Genomic DNA, 18668 nt, shown 5'->3' with positions numbered 1-18668 from the left:
GGTTGCAAATGATGTTTTAAATGTTTCAGTACAGGATTAAAGGGTTAGTTCTCCTAAATTGTAAAATTAAGTCATCATTTACTCACCCTGTGTTTGTTCTAATGCTGTATATCCTTCTTTTTTGGACGACAAAAGGAGATTTAAAAAAAAAAAAAAAGTCATGCTCAAGCTTGTCTATATAATGGCAGTGACAGGCATCAAACTTGGAAAAAAAAAAAAAGTATATATTCCAAGTATACGATATGATAAACTGAAATTGAATTTATTATTTCATGAAAATTTTGACCATTGCTGTAGGTCTTCTGTACATGACTGCATTCATGAGACTCTATTAGCATCACAGTTCATTCAGACTTACCCACGAAAAGCATGCCACATGATGAATTTGACACTTTTTTATCTTTTTTTAAAACGTTTGATGCTGGTTGTGATCCACAGCCATTATACAGAGAAGTGGGAGCAGGACAATTTTTTAAATTACTAATTTTATCCAAAAAAAAGGGGGCCTATGGCATTAGAATGACACCACGGTGAGTAATAACTGAATATTCATTCTCTTTAAGCGCACTATGATTAGCAGTGACTTTAGTCTTTTTTTTTTTTTTTCAGAACGCATGGCACACTGCTGGTCGGTGATGCCTGGGGCAGGGTATACAGCTGGTCCTGCGAAAGCTAGGATCAATCACTCATCCGTCAGTCAGCGTTAAAGTCGGCTGTAACTGCAGCTGAACGCAAGCACATGCCAGCGGAGAGTGCAGCTTAAGTGCTGCCTACGTGTGCACTTTGCTCTCACCACTTCCAGCAGGACTGCTGACTTCAGGAGACCCACTCTGGGTCTGGTGAATTACAGGGATGACGCATTCTTTCTTGGACTGAGTGAGGCTTGCTGGCCAGGGCCGAAAACACAACATTGCTTATTTAAGAAATGAAACATGATGCCATTTAAAAAAAATAAATAAAGTAGGCCCATTTGGTGGATTGGTTTTATTGTATAGTAGCTCTTTCTCTCACTGGACTCCCAGAAAGCCAAAGTAATGTTTATTTTATAAACACCGGTATGCTGGAGTTTCAAAGCCATTCGCTTGTGTGCCATTTCATGTTTTTGTTTTTAAACTACACCAGTGGACATACTGAATGGTGTATTTTATAAAGCAGCAGGGTTCTGCTTACTAGTTGTGTTTTATGCTGGAAGATTTTTTTATACAGTTTATACTGTATATCAAGATGATTTTATTAGTTAAATTTAACTGTCTGTAATTAAATCAAAGTAAAATTGCTTACTCGTTATGCAGTCCTGCAATCTCAGTGTGGAACATCAGGGAAAACGCTACTGCTAAAGCGCTGAATCAACCTCTTCAGCCAATTAGAGTCAGAGTTTCCATTGGCAATGTGCCCCAGATTCCCATCATAGAGGGTGTGGATCTGTAAAACTGCATTTACATGCATTCCATGATCTGAAGTATTCTGAAATAAATGGCACATAGGAAAGGACAGTGATGTGCTGTTTTGACTGTGTAAAGAATTATTACTAACACTTAAATTTACCTATACAGTTGTGGTTGTATGTGAAAGAAGTCTCTTATGCTCAAGCTAAACTATAATAACTTGTTGTTTTAATGTTTTAGGCTGATTTGGTGCTCACAAATATTTCTAACTCTTATCAATGTTGAAAACAGTTGTGCTGCTTAGTATTTTTGTGGAAATTGTGATACATTTTTTTTCAAAAGAACAGAATTTATTTCAACTATTTTTGTAACAATGTAAAAGTCTTTACTGTAATGTTTGATCAATTTAATGACTTTGCTGAACAGAAGTATTGATTTATTGGTCCCACTTTACATTGTGGCCTTAACTATGAACTTGCATCAAAAATAAGTATAATGTGCTTATTGTGTTCATGTTGTATTGCAAAACATTTTTGCTGCTATTGAGGTGGGATACGGGTAAGGTTAGGGACAGGTTTGGTGGTATGGACAGGTTTATGGGTGGGTTAAGGTGATGGGTCAACAGTGTTACAGTAATAGATGTAATTACAAAAATTTATTACAGATGTAATTACATGCAGGAATTAAAAAAAATATAAGTACAATGTAAAAACATTTGAACATTAGCGTTTCAAAACCCTTTTATTGTGCTCTGAATTTCAAATCTGAGCAGATTTATATACAATTTGAATGTGGATCATTTTGTCTTTGCAGCGTGGTAAAGGACTGGAAAGAAGAATTCTTTGTTCCTTGGTTGAGAATACATGATTATACTGTAAATGCCTGAGTTTATTCAACCTCAATCACAGGCTTCAATCCACATCATACCAAACCTCATTCCAACATTACCAAACTATGCTTTGTTGTGGCAAATGCAACTATTGTTCATTTTATTGTCAGCTTTATAATGCAGAATGTATCGTCTTAGCCCACCAATACATATTTAATCTGATTAATTTCACAGACGTTGCCAACACATGAAGTTTAAATGTGTAACAATCTGTTAAAGATGCCAGGAATACTAATGATTCTAATGATTTGAATAGCATCATTTAGTCATGACCTTGAATGATGCTTCTGTTTGCATTAATAATAGCCAGTATTTTCTGACACCCTTAATGAATCATAAGCGAGTGTGTTTGTTCTACAGAAATACTAGCAAATGTAAGCTTTCTGTGAATTGTCCAGTTGTACATGTGGTCCCTGACAGCATCCAGCAGTTGATGTAATGTTTTTGGTAGTTGTCGGCTACTGCAGTATTTAAATCTATAGAATCAACACAGATGTCCATTAACTTTAAGAATATGGGTCACTGCATGCAGAGGAACACATGCGTTTGCAACAAAATTGCAATTTGTACCCTGGACCCTTTTAAACTTAATTATATGCTACTTAAATATGAATCTTTATCAAATTTATTTTACATTTTAGGCTATATTGAATTTCTTAGACACTCATATTCAGGCTTCCTGGACTGATTCACCAGCACAGAAAGCTTCAGGTCCTCCTCTGTTCATCTGTCCAGATGTGTTGTGTAACTGTGTATTATTAAAGGGCTCTTTGGCACATGAGTGGGACTGAGTCTAGTTTTCTCAAGCAGACAGACGGCAGGGAAAGAGCTGTGATTACTGGGAGCTCCCACCAGGCCACGCTCCACTTGCCTCTCTCGGGAAGAGGGCTAATTGTTGCTCCCCTCCAACCTTTGGAGACTGTCTTCTCCTAATAGCCGTCATTAAGCAGCATAAATAATCCAGCGATGGGGGTCGGCCATCAAGATAACGGGGATGGGAATCTGAGATCAGCCGTTCCATAAGGTTATATGTGTATAGGGAGAGCAGTGTAATGTGTTTGCTCTCAAAATGTGGAAATTAAAGAATTATTAACGTCCGCTTTATTCACTGCAATATATATATTTTTGAAACTTTATATATTATAAAATTTAGCTAGGAAAAATTCTATTTTTACTGCAATCGATAACTGAACCGCAAGATGACGCCAGTTGCGTTTGTATGAAACAGCGCGAGTCTAGACTGATTTATTTTTTTTAACAACAAAGCATACAACAGTTTAAAAAATGTATAGCCTACACAAAAATGAGAGACATGAAAATAGTACCGGTTTTTGATAAAGCGTTGCCATGGAGACAGTGAATAATAGAATGTCACACCTCTGGATGGCGCGAATCGACCATCGACATAACTAACTGTGAATGTGAAGAAAAGAGTGGTTAAACAAACAAACAAACAGTTTCTCACCTTTGGAATCTAAAATAAAAGCACAAGGAACGACATGAGCGTGAGTAAACAACCATGTAAGTTATATTTTTGCTTAAGTTAACCGTTTCTTCCAAGTTGCAAGCTCAGCGCATAAAATGGCTGTCGTTTAAAATTATTATTATCTCCCTTAAAATAACACTCCACTTTTTTTGGAAATAGGCTCATTTTACAACTCCCCGAGAAATAAGCAGTTGAGTTTTAACGTTTTTGAATCCATTCAGCCGATCTCCGGGTCTGGTGATATTAAGCAGCGCCTGAAAGTAGTCCCCAGCTGAGTAACTAACTAGTTAAGGCTGTGTTCGAAATGGCATACTTGCTTACTGCATACTGCCGAGTACACAGTGTATACTGCCTACTATTTTTTAAAGAATAGTGTGTGAAACAGTATACAGTAAGCAACAAATGTTTCAGAGTAGTATGCTTAATTGTCACATGACAAACACAAACATTAATTCAGCACAGCTGTGAAGGTTGTTACCTTACAAACAAATGTGCTAACTAGTCTTTTTACAAAGGCTTGTTATTAAGGCTTCATACTAGTAAACAATATTGGCCAATTGAACTCATTTCATAATTGAATAACTTTACAGAGGCTATGGACTGAACTGAATGAGCTGTCTTTACCGGAACAATATTTTTGGCAGTTACACTAAGTGGAAAAAGTGATATAATCTAATTACACTAAGTGCAAATAATGATAAATTATGTTTACAATAAAATAGCAGCATTTTCTTTAGCAACAGGTGTGTAAATAGTAGTTAGGTGGCAGATATTTATACTTTAGTACATTATAAAACAGTATGCAATATTAGACAACAACATTTTAGTGTAAATTATCATAAATTTTATTTGATGAACGCCACTTTATTGGGACAAAAACCTATTAACAGCTAAGCACACTGTATTATTAACGAGGTGTTTAATCTCCACTTTTCAAATATTTACTTAATTTTTTATTGAAAATAAATGCCTTTCTGATCTGGTATGTGATGGGAAAAGGAGTTGCACGAGTTTGACAAAAGCCGAAATCGAACTCGTATCAACAGCAGCTCGTATCTTTTACTCTCTCCGCCACTGATTCTACAGAAATACACGTGTCTTCAGCAGAGCTGTTTATCACAGGCAGGCATTGGTGGGCGGAGTTAATGTAAATAGCCTCTGACAACAAATTGGTCTATTTGTCCTTAGAGTAAATACACTCCATTTCTTTTTAGAGCTGTTTGCATCGGAATTTAATTCTGTTTGCTTAATTGAAATATTAATTCTAGTTATATATATATATAATTTATTTATATATTATATTACTGCAATATTAATATTATTATGTAATATCTTTGAAACAATGTATAAAGCGCTATAGAGATAAAGGTGACGTCATTTGACTTGATCGGAAAAGTGCCGTAGAGATTAAAGTACAATTTATGTCCTACAAATGATATTGTTTTTAAATGCACAGCGATAGTTTGTAGATTACATGTATATGTATAAACGTGCATATACAAGTGTAACATTTATAATTATTATTCCCCGCCTCCAGTTCACTCACGCGTTTGAAGATGAAAGGTCACATGGAGTGCGTTGCATTCTGGGAAACAGTACCCCACGCAGTGTCTTCAGATGCATACATCAAATTTCAGCAAATGTAGCAGGTAATCCGGGCATTCCATGCATACAGAAAATTCACATACTATTCACAGTATTCACATAGCATACTGCAGTATAGTAGGAGTTGTATGATAGTATGCCATTCAGAACACAGCTTCTGTACTGATTTCAGTGTACTTGAGTTATATTTAGCAGATTCTGGCAAATATAGTAGGTCATCCGGGTATTTCATGCATACAGCAAATGTGCATACTATGAGCAGCATACATACTGAATGCTGCAGAAATAGTAAGAGTAGTATGATAGTATGGTATTTTGAACACAGCCATAGCTGCCAGGGACTGCTTTCAGGCAGCAAATTTCCTTGATTATTACGCCGGAACGAGAGTATAGTTCCTACCTAGCCATATCAGCCTAGAAAATTGCAACTTTTCACTTTCTCACGGTCTTAGTGCACGATGTAACTACAGAAGAGTCAAGTTTTAAATAGGAAAATTATCGAAACTCTTTAGTCATTTTTGATGAGCAAATGCTAATGGTCTAATCCGATTCAATGATCTATGCTAAGCTAAGCTAAAAGTGCTACCGCACCAGACCACGGAGATGAATGGATTCAAAACGGTAAAACTCAACTGTTTATCTCTAGGGGCCTAGAGATAAACAATGTACAATGAGCCTATTTCCAAAAAAGTGGAGTGTTCCTTTAAGTCGCTATTAACTGCTTGAGAGGAAAAGAGTAGTGTGAAAATTCTTCAGAATTTCTCCTTTGGAGTTTCTATGTGAAAATAACAGCATATGGGTTTAGAACAACATGACCGTTAGTAAATAATGACAGACATTATTTTTTGCTGAAGTTGCAGCTCAGCGCGGAAAATGAGTTTTTTCTTTGCTGCTGCCTCTTTATATTTGGTCAAGGGTGTTGTTCAAAACAACAGAATTGAGAGCAGATGAATGTGCTGTGCGTTGATGGCCTAATATGTAGCATCTCTGTGTAGTTTGTGGTACACACAGTGTTTGTGGATTTATGTCCCCTGAGTACAGCTGACATTCTCGCTTTGTTCTGGGTTTTGTGCTTGCAACATCTGCACATACTGTAGCTCCATACAAAAGAGCACAGAGGCCTCTCTCTGAGAAGATCCGGGGCAATAAAAAAAAAGCGCTCCACTGCTGCAGCATATAAACACTCCTGCAGAGCAAAAACAAAGCGGGACAGCAGAAGGTCATGGTAAGTTTAGACGAGACAGACAGGCTTTGATGAAGAGTATAGCTGTGTTTACGCTCGACGCTAATGTTTCAGAGTGATCCAGGGCTGAGGAGGACGCTGAAGAAACTGTATCTTCCACTCTCACTCCCTCTGAGCGCCTTCCTGTGCCCCTCTGCCATCCTCACGCTGCATCTGCTCATTAATATGCGCTGTGACCACAATGAAGGGGGAGAGTCGCTCTCTTTAACCTTTGTGCATGCGGCTAATTGTGCTAAGTAGAGGCGCTTAATAGACTGGAAAATAATCACCATATATCTCACGAAGAGAAGCAAATGACCTTCTCAAAAGACAATAGCCATCTCAATTTTAATACGTCAGTGGTTTTATGGTATTAAATGTCAAACCATTTGGGCTCGTCTGAATAATTAAATCAAATAAATTATAGCACCTAGGCAGAACCATCTTGTAGCCTAACCCAATTATAATGCACTGTAAAGCTAATTATTAAGCATGATTACAATTAGTATGATTTTAATAAATGTAACCATTAAAGGGTTCATCACAGTCACTGGCTCATAGCTGCGTGTGGGAGAAACGGAGAGAGAGAGAAAAAGAGAGACTAAACTCAAGAACGGACGATAAGAAAGGACAAAGACAAACTGAGATATCATAATTTGCATTGTATCAATGGTTTTATGCTTATGAGAGCTGCGCTCTTGCACTCATCTTGTCTAAACCTAATTTTGTAGATAACAGGTTTTAGCTGTTAAAGATATATGTTCAATTATATATTTGTAGCTAACCAATAGCATGGTTAAAATGATTAATCAGCCACATTTAATAAATTCTAAAGTAAAAATTATGATTGCCCCTGAATTATAAAATATGACAGATTTTATTACTGTATTACCTGTAGTGTTTGAAGAACCTGACTTACCATAATGCTTTATTTCTAAATCATAATATAAATGTTCATGTTTCTAATATTTATTTTAAATAAATTATTATACACTATTCTAAAATACATTATAATACACAAATTGCATTATATGCATAAATATAAATGTATTATGTATTTTGCTTATAAATTTAAATATTATGCACATGAAAATGTAAGCATTAGAATTTTTTTATAAGGCAAATGTACAGGCAAGCTAAATTTAAATTACCATTGAAATAAGCTAACATACCCCATATACCTTCCATAATACACTGTAGCTAATATTTGAATTTTTTAGTTACGGAAAGTAAACTACAACAACCAAGGTAATTGATCTTATAGGTCTTATTCTGGTTATATCAGAGGGTTAAATGCTCTTTGATATGCTTCAATAAACAACACAATGACGACCTGTTTAAGCAGACATGAATGAGACAATAAATCAGTATGCTCTTTTGCTCATACTGTGTCATCCTCTGCTTTTAGAGGAGTAATCTTTATTTTATACAACATAGCAAAAAATAAAATTGTTACATACTTTACAAAATTGCTTAATCAAATTACGCATGTTTGGAGTTAAATCCATAATGTAATCCTTACTTTTGGATAAAAAAAGGTCTCAAATTCATAGATGTTCCCACATATATATATATATATATATATATATATATATATATATATATAAAGAAAATGCTGCTGTTGTATGACAGATTTTATACTAGTAATACTAGTATACGTGAAATAACAGAACATCAGTATGTAGGTAAAAATATTTTAATCTCATAAATAATTTTGGTATGAAACTCTATACTGTACATATTTACACTTGCTTCTCCACAAAGAGAATTTGGGCGTATACAGTCCCCATGCATTGTGTTTTAGGCTCAAGTTGTGCACATCCAGTCAAGTCTGTTTTCTGCTCAGGCTTTGGTTTCACCAGCTCCAGCTCTGCGTATGTCAGACTGTCCTCTACCACCCTTGGCTTTAGGACGAGAAGAGAACAGGGCGTTTCAGATATATGAAGACTACAGTATGTGGTCAGAGGTCTGAAAGAGGAGTTTCTCTGGGGAATGTGGGGTCAGAACAACATTAAATTATAGGTATAATTTTAGGATTGTTCATAGATGGTTCTAACTAGGAGTCTCAAGTATGTCGGAACAACCACTTCTTCTGATAAACATATATTTCAGATGGTCAAACGATGTACTTCTAAAATGGAATGCAAACAGAGCAAGTGGACAGAGCAGTAGGATAGACATATAAATGTCGTACGATCCCCTGCCAGTCACACTTATTTAAAGAAGTCTGTGTTCTGCTAGTAGAGAGTATATAAAGTTTATCGTTCACCAACCAGATTACCACCGGATTTCACAATACAATGCTAGACCGTAAAACATTTTCTGTTTTTTGCTGCTTTTCTGCATTTCGGTGATGATTTCCCTGGAAACTAATCTAATATGAATCAAGCATGTTAAATAAATAATCACGCTTTGGAAAGCAATAATAGTAAATAAAATTATAACACCCATAAATGGAAGTTGGTATAGCAATAACTGTGGTGAACATAAAGCTCAATGAGAAAGCCACATTATTTCCCTCTTGCATGTTTGTAGTCTGTGAAAATTCAATTGAGAGGCTAAAGAAAGTGTGTCGTTAGATGCAAATATTATAAAATTGTGAATAAATAGATTATACATACAAAATTGATTATAAAACAAGTAATTTATCAAGATATATATTTAGGACAATTATGAAACCCTATCAGCATCACTCTTTTTAATGCTTTAGTATGAAAGAAAATAATGCTCTTATGTAAAATGAGTTCAATAAGAGTTAGCATTCCTACCATTTTTGTAGGTTGTGCCTTTAAAAGTTTGGTTCTACGTGGCTTTCTTGGTACAGGTGCTAGAAAAAAAAAAGAAAAGAAAGAAAGAAAAATATAACAAAATGTGTGATACTTTTAAGGGTTCAACAACTAATCATTTATAGCATTTATTAATGGTTTGGTTAATGTTCATTTTTACATATACTAATTTCACTGTAAATGACAATTAATTAGTGTATTTTAAAAGAACAAGAATGAATAATGAACAATAACTCATAAATTAACATTAACCTATATAATGAAATGCAATAAATGCTCATTCATGTTTCAAAATACCTAATGTATTAACTAACTTAACCGAATTGCACCTTCTTGTACAGTATTACCTAACATTTTGATAACCCAGTCATTTTTGATTTTGTGTTATAATGTAAGGGTTTCAGTCTGTTACGTACCTTTAGCTGGTATCTGTGGTGGTGGTAGTGGTTCAGTGATGTCTCTGAGCTGTGGTTTGTGTCGTCTCTCTTTTCTGTGCATTGCAGGAGAAGAGCTGGACACACTGGTAACTGTCTCTCCTGAACTGGATATATAAAACAGAACGATGTTATTCTTAGAATCAATCACTTATAACAGCAAAGCAGTGGTAAATCGTATTGCAGGTTTACCTGTTTTCAGGATACTTCACAAGGTAATAACTGGCTAGATGGAGATAGAATTGAACAAGCATAAGAACAAAAATAATATGTGTGTAATAAGAAAAACAGAATCATACAATAAGAATAAAATCATTTTTGTTGTATTTTGAAATGCATTTTGCTTGAAGAATTTTTTTAAGTATAATGTAAATGAATTGACTTAAAATGAGTTAAAAAGCTCATCACCTCGTAGTCTTCGTTTGTGCTGCAGGTGCTGACATGTGATAGTCATGGCAAAGACAAGCATACAGACCAGACCGATAGAGCAGATGAGCACAGCACACAGATACAAATCTGAGAAAGATCACAGCAAAACAATGTGCTGTAAATATACATTCTAAGCCCTGACCTTGCAAGCAACAAATGAAATGATATTTTCTTGAACAATGATACATTAGTTACCTTTTTTTTTAGTTTTAACAAATGGAATTAGAACTATAATTTGCATACAGTAATGTATTTTTTTCATATTGTATAGAAAATGTAGTGGAAATGTTGTAAAGTGTCATAAACCAAAGAAGAATCCTTATTCCAATATAAGCTTGGTCAGAGCTGACCACAAAAATAAACCAAACACTGCGAGCACACTTGGTTGAATTTGGTTTGGTCTTTCTCCACCAGAAGGGAGGAGATGTAACACACTAGCCAAAGCTGTGATCCTATCCACTTTATCAGTGATAGAGACCATATTCCAGAATGCAATAAACAACATGTTCTTATTTTATTAGGTAACAGCATACCTTCAAACATGCGCCATATGACATCAGCTTTTCCTTTGCTCGGTATATGATGTACTGAAAACATTAAGAGAGACATAAGTGAAGTGTGTAAAGTAAAAATAGTAAAAAGTCAAATGTTAAAAAATAATAATTGTATTAAAGGAAGAAAGTAACATTTTATGAGAACTGAAATCAGACTGTGCTTTTATTGATCTTTGGGGTTAGGTTTTCAGTTGTGGATTTTTATTGTGCTTCACATTTGTATTGCAATTTAACAATCTAGGTTTAGGGGAAAACGCAATTATGAAATGTATTTTCATTGTTGCATATTTGACTCAAGGCTCAGCCTGTTCATTCTCCCCAACATTTTGTATTCCATGCAGATTTTTTTCTTTTTTTTTCAGGGTTGTGCTTGATTAGGCTTAAGTATGACCAGGCAAAGACATTTAGTTTAAAAGGAATTTGTTTAAGAGTCCTCTAAAAATATTTAACCTGTGACCCTGAGAAATGTGGCTTTAAATAAATCTATCACAGAAAACTCATAAACAGCTATTAATACATACAGCATGCATTACATCAATGTTTAAATAACTTAGTCTACTATTAATTACTGTTAATACTTGTTTATCTAAGAAACAAAATTCAGATTTCTGAGAATATATGGAAAATCATATTTTCTCTCATTCTTTCATTAATTTTTCTTCTTTAAATTCTTACTGCATGGCATTTTTTCATGGCAGGTCAGGGAAAATTGCTTACAGATGTTGAGGGCACTGCTGGACAGAATTACTTTCAAAGCTAATTGTATTATATTAAGGTAAGATTTCAAATTAGCTGAATAAAAATGTACATCATTGTATGATGAAACACAAAGGTTCTCACTCTCTTAAAACTGTAATTTGTGTGCCACTAGCATCACAAAAAAAAAATATTTCATGAAGTTTCCTGAACACTTCCTCCATTGGCTAGCCAAAGAAAAACTTAGTTCTGCCCCCAAACCAACACCATTTCTCACGTCAGTGTTGCTGTGTCGGGAAGGTTAAGATGTTAAACAAAACGTAAAGGTAATTCAATCTACAAATAGATATTTCTACCTATTCAGTTATGAGAAAGTATTTTAATGTAATTTCACATTGTTAATTACTAGAACAGTGAAAAGCACAAGGGCTGAGCTCTAAAGAAACCCTTCCAAAAACATACAGAATCCCTGATCATTAGCATATTAAAGTACTTTTTAACAATATTCACTCTGTTCTGGGTCCTAACAGATCCTGTTGTGCGTCTCTGCTCACATGCACTACTTTAGCACCGACTCTGCTTGAAATGACGACCAGAACGGCTGTGACTCCATCCGCAGCAGGTATACAGTTACACATCTGATCTGCATTTTCTTTCAAGTCAAAGCCATTCTATTAAACCCCTGCTAAACTGAAGGGTTCAGCACATGTTCAGATCTGCAGACACATTGTGCAATAACACTTGAGAACAATGTGCACACTACATTCGAAGTCAAATGGGTGGGGAACAGCGTATGTTTGAGTGCCTTTTGTTTTGGAAAAGCATTAAGTCATTTTCTGGCCTACCTTGTAGCTGTATAGTTGGTTGAAGTGGTTAACCCCGCTCTGTGGTCCTGCTTTGGTTGATGTTTATGGGGTATTTCAGCTGATTGATATTGTTTTGTTATAGCTTTCACAAGACAAATTCCCTGGTTTAAGTCAACCTACGACCTTCATTTCCTTCCTTATTGCCTCTTGTTTGTTTACTCTTTCACTTGGTTTTATCTTGTGTTTTTGTGTCTCAGATTTGGTTAAGTGGGGTATCTGTGGTTGTCTAACCCCTACAATAATATTCTGTTGCTTTTATTCCTTCAAACGCACATCTTCATATATGTGAGATATATGCTGATGTTTTTTATTCAAGTAAATCATCAGCTACATATGCAGTTTATGGAATGGTTTTAAAAAGTATTTTTACTGCATTTATCTCTCTAAACTAAATCTGCTTAAATATACAGTGATTTCAAAGACTTAGTTTTTTTGGGGGGGGTTAGCTTCTAAAATGTCAGTTATCTTTAAGACGCAATGGTTTGTCATGGCCAGTGATGTAGCATAACTGTGAATAAATTTGCTTTTTGAACTTTATAAATTATAAAGAACTACTTAGAATTACTTAACTACTTTGCAATTCTGTTAAATTATAAAGAAATAGCTCATCCAGAAATGAAAATTGGGTCATCATTCACTCACCATCATGTTGTTCCAAACCCATATGACTGTCTTTCTTCAGTGGAACATAAAAGAAGAAATATGACTTGTGCACTGTATTCCAAGCCTTCTGAAGCCTATAATAGCTTTGTGTGAAGAACAGATTGAAATGTAATTTATTATTCACTGAAAATCTTTACATCTGCCCTAGTTCTCACTGGCACGTTTTTGAGAGAACAAAACGTATCTTTTCAAATGATCCATTTCACAAAATCTGACTTATTCATGGACTGATCCAGTTCCCAAGATTTCCAATGAATAACTAACGTTTTAGTCTATTAATCACACAAAGTGATTTTTAAATGAAAGCTCTAGTATCTTCTTCAGAATCTCCTTTGTGTTCTACAGAGGCGAGAAAGTCATTGCAGAAATGAAGTAAATGATGACAATGTTTTGATGACAGAATTTTTGAGTGAACTGTCGCTGCAAGTGCATGCAACAAATACTTATTTGTTCTCTTTATTGTTGCTAGCATCAGGCAATTGCCGTTTATCAGGAAGATGATTAATCCAATGGACGCTGAGGCTTACACCATAGGAAAGCTCATAATGCAGCCAGAGTAAATGTTTTCAGTTGCATCCTTGCCAAGTCTCCTCTCTCTGTCCCCACAGCATGTCCAGGTTGCTCTCGTTAACAGCCTCATGGTCTGTTTGTGTTGGCCCAGAACACATTTATAGTGGAAATGATGTATATATGTGGAAGGTGGAACCCTGAGGCTTACAAACACACTTGAAGCTAGCATGTAAGAAAAGGCTACAACGTGAGAAATGGGAACATTTACGCCTCATTTTCATGTTGATTATTTGAAATTTTATGGACCATTCAAAAACTATTTGGATTTGGGCTTTGAACTGTTGACATGGACTAATGTCACTTTGTGAATCTGATAGTCGCTCTTTTGTGATGTTCTGAAAAGACAGATCATCCCCTCTTTAAAAGAGGTTTACAAATAGCTAACAATGAACTTTGTCACCAACTGTGGAATTGAAATTGACCCTTTCTTGGATGAACTGAAGGGTTAGTGAACTGGAGGAAACAGCTGTTGTGTGGTTAGCCCTGACCGTAGCAAGACATCACTCTTCCACCACATCCAACTCAACCACAGTGTTCACTGGCGCTATAGTGACTAGTTCCTGAATTGAATATTTGTTTTAAACTCCAGATTGTTAACTTGTTTAAAAGCTTTCACATTGTGCATTATTTGCATTTTGCATATTTCTGCACTATTCTTTGCCATTTTGTAGTGCAAGTAGTGCAAGTATTGTTCGCACTGAAAAACGCAGTAAAGTCTGAAGTATGCTTTGGGCTTAGGTTAGCTAACATGCTAAAGCTAACTGCAACAACAAAAGCATCATCAACTGAAAAAGGTGAAAGCTTCCATGTAGTGTAATAAAAAAAACTGTGCTTCATTTCAGACAATAGTAGCCTTAAGAAGTCATATACTAGAAGGCCGAGTACAATGTATTGTACATAATTTAAGACACTGCTTTAAAAATCCTCAAGTTACCTTGTAATTCCATGCTCCCTGTTCCATTCGATGAGGCCCTCCACTTGTTTCTGTGCTTCCGTATTTCCTGCACTTTACAGGTATAGTTGCCCCCGTCCTCCAGGGACACATTCAGGATCAGCAAACGGTAGATCTGACCGTCCATTTCTTCCCACAAGTGGAACTTGCTCTGGGGAAAGTGTTTGCTGTAGTTGCCATAATATTTGCTCTTCTTCATGCCCATCCTGACCACGAGGTGCTCGTCTTCAGGGGTGGGGAGGTAGAGCCAGCGTAGCACCAGGACACTGCTGCTTCTCTTTCTCTGAGACACTAAGCAAGACAAAGTGATGTTGTCTCTCTCCATACACATGCTGACTGGCCCAGGGGTGACGGTCACATTTAGAGATTCACTCAGCTCTGGGAAATACATGGAGTAAAAAGAATAAAAACATGTTTAGACTTTCTCTTTATTGTTGCTGCTGATATAATATCTGTTGTATTATATTAAATACAGTATATCGGATTTTATGATATGGGCTACCCAAAAAAGTTATTACCTATCATGATTTAAATGTGCAGGCAAAAGAGAAATGAAATAGATTTGAATCATAAAAAGAAAACCTAAGAGACTAAAAAATTGCTAATTTATTTTCCAAATTTTTAATATATGAATAATATTAGTTTTTCTATGTATAGAACCTTTATACCTCAAAAAGATAATTGCACACAATAAAAGCTGTAGTAATTAACCATTTGTTGAAATTCAGATTATATAAACAATTATAAAGATTTATCCTAATTTGATTTAATTACCATAGGCGCTCTCTCGCTCTCTCTCTCGCTCTCTCTCTCTCTTATATTTATATATATATATATATATATATATATATATATATATATATATGTATGTGTATAAATAATATTAAATATATAAATTTATATACCAAGTTATATTTATTCTTCAGTTGTCTTTGGAGCTTCATCAATGATATCTCCTATTCTGGCCCAAATCTATGACCCCTAAAGGGTGTAAAATATCTGAATGCATCTGGGCTTAATATGCCGTGCCAAACAGAAACTACAGGTGGAAAACATTTGTCTGCCTTCTTGAACTAGAGAGAACACGACAACAAGATTGCATCCAGCTGTTAAAAGCCTTTTTGTCGTATTTATGTTGTGTCCCAATTACTTGAGTCCCTCAGGGGTCAACCGGGGCGCTGTTTTCAGTGCAGAAACCACATCACAAGAGAGATTTGAACATAAACAAAAAAGTCTCACAATAATAACGCTGAATGAAACCCTGACCTGAAAATGTCTAGTTGCTATAAAACTGTTCAGAACAATGCAACATTTTGCAATACGTTTTTACACTGAAGAAAAATACATATATTTAATGTGAAATGAGGTCAGTGAACAAAAGTGTTTTGAAGAAGAGTTTTGTTTACTTTTACATTTTTTAAACATGCAAAATAGGTTTATGCAGATGAACACTGCAGATACATGTGTAACAAATGTGAAGCTGTTTTCTGAAAAATCATCTCACTAATCATGTACCCCCTGAAAGCTATTTTGCAAGTTGTTTCGTCATTGCATATTTAAAGGGCAACATAAACACAGTCTTACCTCCAATAAAAGCTCTAGTCAGGAGAACTATCGCAACAGCAGAGAGCTTCATTTTGCAGACCCGTAGGCTCCATAAACCCAACTAAACGTCAAGAAAAGAAAGGAGTCCCTGGGATTTTCTCTCCTTTTCTTTCTGTTTCTCCCTCTCAGTGTGTGTGTGTGTGTGTATGTGTAATCTGAAACAGTGCGTGCTCTGTTCCCAGTTAGAAACACCCCTCTTTCCCAGTCTTTCTTTTTTCACCCGCTCTCTTTTTCTCTTTCTCTATCCTGTAATCACTCCCCCTGCCAGTTAAAAGTACATAGGAAATATCATTTCCTGAGAGAACCTTTGGAAGCAGCACAAATGTTCAGCATATGAAAGTATAGGAGAAGTGACCAGGTCTTAGTAGTGTTTACATCCTTATAATGAGTGAAGTGGACTGTCACAAAGCTAAAAGGAATTGTTTACCCGAAAATGAAAATTAATGTTGATCCAAACTCGTATGACTTTTTTTCTAGTGGTAAACACAAAGAAGATATTTTAATATTGCGTAGTGTACTTTATTTCTAACATGCAATTACAGTGATTGTGACTGAGGCTTTTAAACTTTAAAAAGGACATAGTAATCTAGTACTTTGTGTAACAAACTGACTAAACGTGTAAAGAAGTTCATACTTTGCATTCTATGGAAGGAAAAAAAAGTCATGCAGGTTTAGAAAGACATGAGGATGAGTAAATGATGACAATCTTTAAACTTTTGGGTGAACTATCCTTACTTTGACTCTTAAAAATATGGCCTCTGTCTGGAGTTATAATGTAGTTTTCTGTCTTCACTGCACAGTTCTTGTCCACCCATCTCGTGGTTTGAAGCATAATGGTTTATTGGGTAGGGCAATGTGCTGAGCTAGTGGTTTCTCCTACTGACAACTGCTGCCAAGAGGAGTTGAATTACACAATGTGCTTATATATAGCAACAGAGTACAGGACTACAGCTTAACACGTGTCCTGTCAGCGCAATACTTTTGTCTTTAACTCTGTATTGTTTAGAAAAAATATATATTTCCATTATTCTGACTGGATCAAGGAAGAATTTAAAGTACATACAGCATGTTATAATGGAAACAAAGCCTGTTGTGAATTTCACAGCCTACAAACATGAAACTAAACGAGCACATAAGCATGAAAATGGCAGTTATTAGTAAAATTTGATATGATGGAATCAGTCACATTAGATGTTTCCCATTTTTCAAAGCATTTTGCAAAGAACAAGCCACATGATTAGTGTCAGCAGTCTAAATGAGTAGGAATTCTGTATAAACAATTCTCTAAAAATGCTACCACTTATCTTTCAGGACTGCCTCCAACTCACTGATTACAAGAAGGAAAAAAGCACTGTATTTTACATCTTTGGCTACATTCAAAATGGAATACTAGCATGCATTTACTCAATTTGCTATACTGTTTTTAAAAAATGTTTATTTACATGTGAAATGGAATTAGCATCCAGCTATCATCCTGAAAAGAAGTACAGTTATTGTTACTTAAATAGCGAGTCAAAAACTTTAAAAATCACAGCTGGTTCCTTTACCATATTGAAAATGTAAATTTGATTTAGGCACTTTTGAAAATTCATGCACAGGCTTACAGTACATACTGTATGCTGCATAAATAGCAGTATAATGTAAGGCTATTCCTAAAAGCATATAGAAGACAGTAGTGACATCACTCCTGGAGTTAAAATTAGTATTTTTTTCAAGCGCATTTATCAGGTTTTTCTTTGCAAAACACCAGTTTTTTCTTTTCTAATTAACCAGTTAATCATGCCAGCAAAATGCAAGAGAAACTCAATTCATTTGGAAATAATTACATACCACATTCATTCCTGCTATCAGGACTCTACACTGACTCCATGTGGCTACAACACAGAAGATGCCAGATCCTCTCACATGGAACCAGCTCATAGCTACGCATATGCAAATATGAGATCCATTTAATGCGTATTTACTGTATATGGCTTTTATAGTTCAAGAAGATGTAAAATGGTTCACTTTGTTCAGTCTGGAAGCTTGTGTTCTGGATGAAATTTTGCAGCAAACGTGTATAAACTGGTGCGTGTGTGTGCACCAATAAAAAGGGTAAATGGCTATCACTTATTTCATGTTGCCCTTATAACGTAAGACACAGTGATTCTTTCACTTATTCAATTACAGTTTTAAGACATTGCCCACCCGCAGACCTGACTCCTGCAGCGAAATCATGCATTTCATATCAGAGTAGATTAAAAGGGCTCATGGAGAGAAGCTCTCAGTCAATCAGTAAGTGGCTTGTTAATGTAATACACGAGTCAGCGGGAGAGACGGCACAATAACACACACATCACATCAACAACATCTTAGCTAATACAGGAACCTCGTGGTCCGGTCTCTACTATGGGCATCTCTAGTTTGGTCAGTGCTGGGTACAGTAAGGTGCTTGACCGACCTCCACAGATGCCTCTTAAAGTTTTTAATGGGAGTCGAGGACCAGGGGAAATCAAAAGGAGATGCTCTCTCATATCTCTGGTATAT

At 35.6% G+C, this 18668-nt stretch overlaps 2 protein-coding genes across 5 annotated transcripts in view; one reads left to right on the top strand and one right to left on the bottom strand.

Moving 5' to 3' along the window:
- The window catches only part of LOC306884445 (WD repeat- and FYVE domain-containing protein 4-like), a 41444-nt gene extending 39558 nt beyond the window's left edge, over positions 1-1886 (top strand). For all 3 annotated transcript variants that reach the window (XR_013785444.1, XM_079440294.1, XM_079440293.1), the window contains one exon: positions 610-1886. Coding sequence is in view for 2 of the 3 variants with exons in the window: in XM_079440294.1 (XP_079296420.1) it covers positions 610-676 (67 nt within the window). In the remaining variant the exon portion in view is untranslated. The remainder of the gene's footprint in view (positions 1-609) is intronic.
- LOC306884447 (V-set and transmembrane domain-containing protein 4-like) lies at positions 607-16290 on the bottom strand. Of its 2 annotated transcripts, XM_079440297.1 has the most exons (9): positions 16122-16290; positions 14520-14915; positions 10770-10823; positions 10216-10323; positions 10000-10033; positions 9790-9914; positions 9356-9414; positions 3600-3687; positions 607-1464 (listed from the first exon to the last, which is right to left on the bottom strand). In XM_079440297.1, the coding sequence occupies exons 1-8, from the start codon at positions 16171-16173 to the stop codon at positions 3646-3648; spliced, it is 870 nt and encodes a 289-aa protein (XP_079296423.1). In that variant the 5' UTR covers positions 16174-16290; the 3' UTR covers positions 607-1464; positions 3600-3645. The 2 variants fall into 2 exon arrangements, with proteins under 2 accessions (XP_079296423.1, XP_079296422.1); XM_079440296.1 differs by lacking the exons at positions 607-1464; positions 3600-3687 and adding an exon at positions 8269-8491.
- Between the last annotated feature and the right edge of the window lie 2378 nt (positions 16291-18668).

The sequence above is a fragment of the Barbus barbus genome (genome assembly GCF_936440315.1).
Source record: "Barbus barbus genome assembly, chromosome: 18".
In the NCBI taxonomy this organism is placed as follows: Eukaryota; Metazoa; Chordata; class Actinopteri; order Cypriniformes; family Cyprinidae; genus Barbus; species Barbus barbus.
The sequence above is the reverse complement of the archived record's forward strand: the minus strand, read 5'-3'. Positions and strand labels throughout refer to the sequence as shown.

Coding starts and splice junctions, on each gene's coding strand:
- LOC306884447 (XM_079440296.1), bottom strand. CDS start 16,173: ATGAAGCTCTCTGCTGTTGCGATAGTTCTCCTGACTAGAGCTTTTATT. Junction 10,324..10,769: donor CATATGGCGCATGTTTGAAG/GTATGCTGTTAC, acceptor GATCTTTCTCAG/ATTTGTATCTGTGTGCTGTG. Junction 8,492..9,355: donor AGGCACAACCTACAAAAATG/GTAGGAATGCTA, acceptor CTCGTCCTAAAG/CCAAGGGTGGTAGAGGACAG.